We start from the raw sequence: 10,336 nt of genomic DNA, 5'->3' as shown, positions 1-10,336 counted from the left end.
TCTGCAAACTTCGTTCTTGAGAGCTAGGAGACGACCCCATGTATTTTCTTGACGGGTTTTCACCTTTTTTGAGGCTAAAGGTAAGGTTTTCACTCCCCGAATTCGTTTTTTGATCCGTAGAATATAAATTCATGGGTAGTTATTGTTAGAGGAAGGTTTTTGAACTATTTTGGATGGTGGGAAAAGCCCTAGCTGCACCTTAGGATCATAATTTGGGTCTTGGGTTATTGGGTTTGTCATAATCCGGGTAAATTAAACCTTAATTATTAATCCCTGTATTGAATTGGTTGTTTGTAGACCTAGAGCAGGCGGAAATAATTCGAAAAGGGAAGAATCAAGTTTCTTAGGAGGGTTCAAGCTTTGTTCGAGGTAGGTGATGGTTGTGATTTCATGTTGGTGTGATGTATGTTAGTAATTACTTCGTTTTAATGCATGTATGTATGCAAATGTTGCATTATTGATCACACTAATTGTAAATGAGTATGAATAAAGAATTGTATGCCATGAATCAACTCTTGATGGTATGATTATGAGAATGTACATTGTGATTGTGGTTTGTTGAATGGATCGGGTATTACATTCCAATACACTAACTTGGATCGGGTGCCACGTTCCGGCGCATATATGGGATCGGGTGTCACATCCGGCATACTAACTTGGATCGGATACCACGTACTGGTACACAAACAGTTTGGGTATGATTTCCATGAGAGGACCATTGACTTGGCATATATGTGTATTATAGAGAATGTGGAATTGTTACTAATATTGTATATGTTCGGTATATGCCTGTTTTATAATGTTGTGGTTACTTGCATGTGTTTCATCTATTGGGATAGCTGGGTGGTCCTACCAGTACATTGTGGTTGTATACTGATATTGCACTTGCTCTTTCTTTGTTGAGTACATGGCATCTTCAGGCGGCTACTGACAGACCTCGTTTAGAAGATCAATGAGCAATCGAATTCAACGATGAGCCAGTTCTTCCGGGCTGCCATGACTTCTTCTTTTGTTTATGTCCACATCTTTGGATGTAGACTAGTGCTTTAGATTCCTTGTGTTAGTTTGGGGTTGTTCCCCTTCTTGTTTAGACCTATGGTTCTTGTTGGAATTTTGGTACATTGACTTTCGGGTTCTAGGCATTATTTCTGCATTTGGTTGTTAGACTTTTGTTGGAGTTTATGGAAACTCCCTATTTTCCTTTTCTTAGACATTTAAACCTGTTTTCGTATCTTTAAATGCCTTAGTTTTTGGTTGAGTTGTTGAGTTTGGTTTGTAATAATGGTTCTCCCACCGGAGGGTTAGTGTGGGTGTCAATCACAACGGCCTGGGTCATGACAATTTGGTTGGAAGTATTAAATAGTCATGAAATTATTTATCATTTTTACCAACTTTTTAGTATGTCAATATTATAGATTTATTTGAATATTTTTATGAAAAATTACTTGCTTAAAATTTCCAAATAATTAACTTCGGGATTTCAAAAATCCTCAGGTAATAATTACCTACAAAGATTTTTTCATTGAATTGTATTTGGTGGAAAAATTTGCAGGAAGTTAGATTATTTGTGTGTTTTTTTGTATAATCTCCATGAATTTATATTTGTGTTTTGGATTATAGAGACATAAGTTTGATGAGTTAAGTATGCCTATTTTTTTTAAAAAATGAATGGTCTAATGACATAACATGTCAACAAGAATAGAATGAGACTTTTGAGGTATTTAGTATTTTTTAGGGAAAAAAAAGTAATAGTTGAGTGATATTATTGTCTTAAAAAAATAAAAGTATTTTGTACAGGTAATTTTCAAAACATGAGTGACTATTTAGAAAAATAATAAGTATAAAGTTTAAGTAACAAAAATATTTTTAGAAGCATACAAATTTCTTCTTAATAAACTATTCTACTTTTTTTGTTTAAATATAAAGAACAAAATTATGATTTTGATTTAATGAATTAAACAAATTTATTATAAAAAAACACTTTAATGACTTGACATACCAACTAACAGAGAAGGAAACTTTTGTTGTATTAAGTATTTTGGAGAATAATAGTAGTAATATTTTAATCTTAAAATGAAAATAATATTTAAAGACAATTTCTATAACTTAGATGATCATTTAGTAGTCATTTAGTGTGAAGTATAAGTTATAATAATCTATAGATAAAATGTATAATTATTTTACCCTACATTTGATTGGAAATATTAAATAGCGATGAAATTATTTATCCCACCATTCATGAATAAGTTATCTCATATATATGATGAGATAACTATCATATGATAGCTTATCCAGCATAACTTACTCACAATCAAACGAGTAGTACTTATCCCATCACAATAATAAAAATGATAGAAAAATTAATCAATAAATACCTTATTTCTCCGATTAAACATGAAATAAAATAATTCTATATTTTATTTCGGCGATCTTATAGCTATATTCAAATGAATTTTAAAGATAGAAGGTGAATGGTGGGTGGGGGTGTGGGTGTCTGATGAGTGATCGGAACAGCACCGCCGCGTCTTTCACTTTTTGGGTCAGAGAGCGCCTCCAATAAATTGTTTGATTGGATAAATACCAATTAATCACAAATTTTATCCACTTGCCTCGTTTTCTGCATTATCTCCTTTTTTTTTTTCCTTTTAAGATACTCTATTATTTTTCTCTTCGAAGAAAGAAAAAAGGAAAGAGAAACTTTAGCCAACATGATGAGAAGTCAACAGGATCAACAATCTAAGCTTCTTTATGAGCTTTCTACTTTGATTTTCAACATTCTCCGATCTCCAACTACGCCGTTCGAGTTTTCCGATCAGTCGCCGGTTGTCCAACGCAGTACACAGTTGCCGCCAGTGAGGCCGATGCAGCAGATTACTCCCGCGGGTTTTGCTTCCCTGCTTCTCGGTATTTCTATGGCTTTGATGCTATGTGGATCTGTAACGTTCTTCATTGGGTTTTTCATGATGCCGTGGATTCTTGTGTTTGTGATGGTTTTGTATTTAGCTGGAATTGTTTCTGTTTTGTCAATGATTGGACGAGCTATTTTCTGCCCTATGCCTTCATCTCAATCGCATAGTCAACGTAAGGATTGTTCTCCTCTACAGTTTTTTGATTCTGAGTCTTCTCTTTCTTTGTAAAATTTGCACTTTTTAGTTATTGATTTGGGAATTCCTTATCTGTTCAGCTTGGAAACTCTATTTTTTGTTATGTCTCGCGCTTGTTTGCCCTGTTACTGGCACGGGATTATTATGAGCTCTCTTTTGATCTATTGTGAATGTTTCATTTATATGTTCTGTTCGTTAGATTTCATTTTAATAGTGTTGACTAGTTTTGGAATAAAGATCTAGGTTATATTTAAAACTCTTACTATAGTAGTCTAATGATTTAGCAGGTTAATTACATTATTTGCTAGGTATCAGCTCATATAAGTTACTCTTTAATGATGAAATCAGGTGTTATTGTATAAGTTTGATGATTATATACTAGCTGATACCAGTATGCAGCTATGCTAATCTAATCGAATCGAAATGGAAACTATGACTCTATGAGATGGTTGATTAATTAACTTATAATGGCTTCAGATTGGCTAAAAACAAGTTAAAACTCTTATAAAGGTGTGAAGGTTTGGCCCGGGAGGTTTGGACAGGAATGAATGTTTCCATGGAAGTGGATGTAGAAACTTTATTTCTTGAAAGAATGAAAACTGGAAAGGTGAGGTAGCTTGGTGAGTTCTGTGGGTAATGTTTTCTGATAGTTCTTTTGTTAAGATCTCATAATTTGGATTTGACACCTTTATATATCAGAGTTATCGTCATCTGTTCTCCTTGTACTTCATATTTGTGATTTTGTGAATATGATTTCATTCTCTCTATGGTCTCCTAATTTACTGGCCGCCACATTTCTTATGCAAATTGGCTTAATATGTTAAAAACCAAATCGCCTCATTAATTTTGCCTGCTTTCCAAACTTAAGGAGGGGGTGGTATTTCTCTATATAGGATTCTTGGTTTCTTTGGGCTTTCCAATATAGTATTAGCAACTATTTGGCCTGGATTATTTTGTCCACATGTATCAGATTGCCTTGTTTTTTGTTACTTTCGTCAACTTGGCATCCATGTTTCTTAGGCTTTTCAGTAGCAGAGTTAGTGGAAGTATAAGGAAAATAGTAACAAGAAGATCAACTGCCAAGAGTGGGGAAGGGAATGGGAGTGTTTTTCACTTTGCTAAAGTTTGATTAACTGTATCTAGAAAAACAAATATAGTATATTAGTACAAAGTCTAACTCGACATTACAGAATTTTGTCCATTAAGAATGAGTAATAATTTATAACATATTTTAAGGTATAAGAACTTATTTTGCATCAGAGTTGTAATTTATGATGGTGCATGTTAATGGAATTGAATGAGGGCATGCATAATTTGTGGAGAAGAGGGAACTTGTTTGTGAGGGAGGCTTCAAACAGTTCTTGGCACCTGTATTCGCAAATTCTCAGCATGTGCATTCGACCTAAATGAGAAGGCAACCTAATTTTAAGCTTCTCATTGACAAGCTGTGTAGTCAGTACAACCAGCTTATGAAATCATCAGTTGTTGGATATGGATATAACCAGTTATTCAAGTGATTAAGATTCATAACTTATATCTAAATTTATGACGGGACTTCACTAGAGCTCATTTAGCTTCTACGTGTCAAGGAAAATAGTATGGTAGAGATATCAGCTTTGTTTTCTCCTCCGCTCAATCAGTCTAGCTGTATAAGTGTGCTGTTTTCCTTCATGTGGGATGTTGAGATGCTGGTGTGGTGATAGTTCAGTTCTTGTGATATCTCATATTTCATATCTCTGTTGACTTGTTTATTTGTAGTTTTTATGTTTCTCCTGAATGGTTGAAGTGTTGAGATTCTCATGTCGTGCAAGATGTATTCTCCAATTTTATGTGCTACTCCATGTTTGATACTTTGTGTCTTTTGGCTCATTTTGTTTGTATTCTGTATTGCAGCGTGTAAAATATTGTGAAGCAATTTAAACATTTGTACTGGGACAGAACAACGGTGAGGAGCATGGTCGAACTCTTTACTAGATGCAGTTTCCTGCAATGCTTAAAGAATGTATGGAGGATGAATACATTTCATGCTGGTGTTTGTTGCAGGAGGACAGCTTAGGCATTTGAAAGTGAAAATATTTGATTAGCTATAACTTTACTGTATAGAAAACTCAAAATGGATGTGCCATGTTCTTTTATCTTAGTGCAACTATGTTGTATTTCTTGTGCCATTACAGATGTAGAAACAACACCCATTTCGCCCTGAGTGATATTGCAAGTACAATCAAAGCTTAATTAGTATTTCCCTGATATAGGATCATGCCAATTGGAACAATATTTGAACTTGAAAACTCACTATCTGCTATTGCATAATGTATTTTTTTAAACAAAAGCCACATATAACTATGGTGTATGTTATTGATTTATTCAGTTTTGAAACATAGGTATTTTATAAATGAGAGATATTACTTTTCTAGCAGAAGGGGAAAAAATTCACAAGTAGCATTTCTACGTTAATTGTATTTACTTCCCGATTACCTGTATCTTTGCTTTTACTAATATCATCTTAGGAGTATTTTGGTAGAGTGTAATAGCAAGAATAACGCATGCATTAACTTTGTGGTATATTTTTCATGTTATGCATAACAAATTTTTGCACTAGTTAAAAATTATTATTTTTAAAGTCGAGTGTGGAATTTGATTTTTAATGTAAAGTTAGGGTGTAAACGATTTTTGCCCTAATTCTTAAAGTCTTACCCAACAACTCATTTAATACTTTGAACCAGAGGAAGTCAAATTAAATCGTTACTTTAACATCCGTTCGGTTTCCATTAAAAGCATAGAAATGAATGATCATTTACGTGCGTGCATTTGTTTGTCCAAGATTGGAATTAAGTTAAATATATACTCTCTCAGTCTCATATTAATTTACCACCTTCTTTTTTACACGTATATTAAGAATTAAGAAATCACAAATAGGAGAGTAGTTTTACCAATTCACCTCTTAAGAACTTTTTTGGAACTTTACAAACATGTGTGAACATTTTCAAAAAGAATTAATGACAAGGGTAATACGGCAAAAAAATTAATTTGTTTTTTTGATTTAGTAAGCTGATCAACTAATTTAAGACAACTATTTTTAGTATATTGATCAACTAATATGGGACATAGGGAGTATAATTGAATTAGAAAGATGTCATTGTACAAAAATAACTCTTATATTTTATTTACAGATTTTTTCAATGATATTCTATCGATTTTTGCGAAGATTAGGGTGTCAAAATTAGTCGCCCAACTTGTTTATATTTGACCGAGTAAACAGCCTACTTATTTTATTAACTAGACTCATTTTGAGCTATTACTTCACCCAATAATTAGGGGAATATGCAACTCATATTGATTTATGAGAAATTTAGTCTAAATATTTTTAAATCGTTACTTTAACATCCGTTCGGTTTCCATTAAAAGCATAGAAATGAATGATCATTTACGTGCGTGCATTTGTTTGTCCAAGATTGGAATTAAGTTAAATATATACTCTCTCAGTCTCATATTAATTTACCACCTTTTTTTTTACACGTATATTAAGAATTAAGAAATCACAAATAGGAGAGTAGTTTTACCAATTCACCTCTTAAGAACTTTTTTGGAACTTTACAAACATGTGTGAACATTTTCAAAAAGAATTAATGACAAGGGTAATACGGCAAAAAAATTAATTTGTTTTTTTGATTTAGTAAGCTGATCAACTAATTTAAGACAACTATTTTTAGTATATTGATCAACTAATATGGGACATAGGGAGTATAATTGAATTAGAAAGATGTCATTGTACAAAAATAACTCTTATATTTTATTTACAGATTTTTTCAATGATATTCTATCGATTTTTGCGAAGATTAGGGTGTCAAAATTAGTCGCCCAACTTGTTTATATTTGACCGAGTAAACAGCCTACTTATTTTATTAACTAGACTCATTTTGAGCTATTACTTCACCCAATAATTAGGGGAATATGCAACTCATGTTGATTTATGAGAAATTTAGTCTAAATATTTTTAAATCGTTACTTTAACATCCGTTCGGTTTCCATTAAAAGCATAGAAATGAATGATCATTTACGTGCGTGCATTTGTTTGTCCAAGATTGGAATTAAGTTAAATATATACTCTCTCAGTCTCATATTAATTTACCACCTTTTTTTTTACACGTATATTAAGAATTAAGAAATCACAAATAGGAGAGTAGTTTTACCAATTCACCTCTTAAGAACTTTTTTGGAACTTTACAAACATGTGTGAACATTTTCAAAAAGAATTAATGACAAGGGTAATACGGCAAAAAAATTAATTTGTTTTTTTGATTTAGTAAGCTGATCAACTAATTTAAGACAACTATTTTTAGTATATTGATCAACTAATATGGGACATAGGAAGTATAATTGAATTAGAAAGATGTCATTGTACAAAAATAACTCTTATATTTTATTTACAGATTTTTTCAATGATATTCTATCGATTTTTGCGAAGATTAGGGTGTCAAAATTAGTCGCCCAACTTGTTTATATTTGACCGAGTAAACAGCCTACTTATTTTATTAACTAGACTCATTTTGAGCTATTACTTCACCCAATAATTAGGGGAATATGTAACTCATATTGATTTATGAGAAATTTAGTCTAAATATTTTTTAAAAAAAATATGTTCTTTATTTGATATAATTTTTACAGCCATAATATAAGGGAATATAAATTATAAGAAAATAAATTAATATTTTAAAACTTAGTAAGAATTATGTGAGTTGGATTATGATCTGACTTTTAGCTCATTTAAGCCTAAATAACATTTAAACGAATTAATAATTCATTCATTTATTAACTCAATCATTTTAATATTCTTAAATTCAATTCAATCCATTCATTTATTACCTTAATCTTTCATTCGGCTAACCTCTTTTCAAAGCAAACGTTGAAAGTCAAGCGCACAATTGCAATTTGTAGCAACCGTAACTCATGAGACAAGCTAAACAATGGATATGCATAAATATTACTCCTTCTATCTAAATTTATGTGACACATTTCAAAATTTGAAATTTAAACAGATTTATTTTTTACCGTAAATTTTTCACATATCTAAATATTTTGAATTATCAATTATTGTGACTTATAGTATTTTTTTACGTAGTTTACAAATATATAAATTTCATTTTAAAAAAATTGAAGATTCCATTAGAATATCACCCAAACTTAAACGGGTTAACTTTCGAAAAACGAAATGTGTTACATAAATTGGGACATATGAAGTACATTTAAACACTAGTTGAGCTAAGCCTTGTTTAATTGAATATCTCAAACTCTTAATAATGTCTCTTAATTAGACACTTTCAATTCAAATTTTGAAAAAAAAGGTGTAATGCATGTTTTCATTGATCTATTAGACAATTAAATTAACTCTACAAAATATGTCATCTTCTTTAATTATAAGCATAAATCCTATGTAGAAAATGTTTGAGTTTTGTATCTTATTGAGACAAATGCGTATAATTAAAGAAAATAATGTATATTTTATGTGATTAACATAACTACCTACTAGGAACAGAGGCAAAAAAAAATAAAAAAAAATTCCAAAAAGGTGTCTAATTAAAACAATTTATCAGGAATTGAGATATTAAATTGAAACACGATTTAATTCGATAAAATTAATACAATTAAAAGAAAAAAAAAGAAGGCACATCTCTAAAACCTCAATAAATTAACCAGTATGGATGTGAACTCCGATAGCAATAAGGAAGATAGTAATGACTCCAAAATAGAGGACAGTATGAACAAGTATAGAGAGTCCACTAGTCTGCATGTTCCCAAACTCAACAATTTTGTGTCTACCAGGCAACTGAAACAATAAGCCTGGACTCAATGGCACAAATAACACCACTGCAATCAACACTGGCCCCCAATCAGACATCTCTCTCTTCTTTTTTTTGCCTTATTTATTTGTATATATATTGTTTCTTTGTCTACTCTGTTATTTGTCTTGTATATATATAGTTCAAATTGTTTTTCTTCTTTTTAACATGACAACATAATTAAGTATTATTGCATTAAGAAAGGAATCAAATGATCAGTGAGGATGCTTAGATTTGCGGAAAGGGAGTTTGATTCGCTTTTTCACTTATATTAATGGTTAGGGTAATTATTAAAATATACTTTTTTAATAGCTCTAAGGTAAGTATATACTCAAATTGATGCATAATATGGAAATACCAGATTCACTATTTGTTATGAATACTCCAAATTGTGGTTTGTGGATGTTCACTACTACTTCTACCATTTTGTACTTAGAAGTTCGCAATTAAACAAGTACAGGTTTATAAGTAAATTTCAAAAATATCATGCAATAGTTTCTTTAAAAAACTTGTAATTAAGTAACTTGTAAGTAGTTTATGCAAGCTGAGGTAATATTCAATTTTGAGGGTTAGCTTTGCGTTCTTACTATTGAAGTAAAAGATCCTACGAGAGCATTTCTGTCTTCAGACGTAGTATAGGACTTCTGTTTCGCACAGGATTGGGAGTAAGTCGTTTGGATTTTTGGCGTCGTTTCATTTGTCGTGGTCTGGAAGCAATTTCTTCAAACAATTGAATAAAAATATTTTCTGAAAAGCCGGATCGCCCAAAAATGGTAATGGAAAACAAAGGCAACAAATAAATTCATTTTCTAGTCTTGTGTATGAAAAATCTAGTTGGGAGTGTCAGAAATAGGCACTGCAACACGCAAATCCAAATAATCGGGTTCTAATATAAATATCAAACATCAAATGAAAACAAACAAAAAAAAAAAAGACATTGCGATACAATTAATATATTCTAATCTCATTTTATATGTATGCTGTTGGATTTTCGGTCTGAATGACGTATGATCCCATGACCATTGGGAAGGGTTGGTAATGGAAAATCTAGACCTATGTCCCACACATAGGAAGAAGGGAAAAATATTGGTTTAAATGGAAAAACACTTTTATTCTAGGAAGATGGGAAAAATTTATATGAAATAATTCGAAGGGTTTATACAATAACATACTCAGTCGAAGGATTTATAAATCTAAAAAAAAAAGTGTTCCGACTTGATTCATGTGTGTTGATTGCCCTCGATGGGCGATATAATTACACAATTGATGCACGCTCAACAAGGGCCGTAGGAGTTTTCAAGAGAACTTTTAGATTTTATAAAGATGGGGTAAATCGATCTCATTTCTTTCTCGACTTTTCATGTCATCTTCCTCAACAACAGCCTAACTGTGGCC

At 31.5% G+C, this 10,336-nt stretch overlaps 2 protein-coding genes across 2 annotated transcripts; one reads left to right on the top strand and one right to left on the bottom strand.

The window, feature by feature from the left end:
* Positions 1–2,591: 2,591 nt before the first annotated feature.
* Positions 2,592–5,272, top strand: LOC125829261 (uncharacterized). The gene is made up of 2 exons (XM_049508512.1): positions 2,592–3,081; positions 4,998–5,272. Exons 1-2 carry the CDS (start codon positions 2,709–2,711, stop codon positions 5,012–5,014), a joined length of 390 nt encoding a protein of 129 aa, XP_049364469.1. The 5' UTR covers positions 2,592–2,708; the 3' UTR covers positions 5,015–5,272.
* A 3,518-nt stretch (positions 5,273–8,790) lies between these two features.
* Positions 8,791–9,000, bottom strand: LOC125829266 (uncharacterized). Its single transcript, XM_049508517.1, has one exon. It carries the CDS (start codon positions 8,998–9,000, stop codon positions 8,791–8,793), a length of 210 nt encoding a protein of 69 aa, XP_049364474.1.
* Positions 9,001–10,336: the final 1,336 nt, after the last annotated feature.

Source organism: Solanum verrucosum, unplaced genomic scaffold (assembly GCF_900185275.1).
Source record: "Solanum verrucosum unplaced genomic scaffold, falcon-dt-bn FXZP01000028.1, whole genome shotgun sequence".
Classification (NCBI taxonomy): domain Eukaryota; kingdom Viridiplantae; phylum Streptophyta; class Magnoliopsida; order Solanales; family Solanaceae; genus Solanum; species Solanum verrucosum.
This window is presented reverse-complemented; position numbering and strand designations above follow the sequence as displayed.

What these genes read in the sequence shown, in the direction of transcription:
- LOC125829261 (XM_049508512.1), top strand. Translation starts at nt 2,709, where the DNA reads ATGATGAGAAGTCAACAGGATCAACAATCTAAGCTTCTTTATGAGCTT.
- LOC125829266 (XM_049508517.1), bottom strand. Translation starts at nt 9,000, where the DNA reads ATGTCTGATTGGGGGCCAGTGTTGATTGCAGTGGTGTTATTTGTGCCA.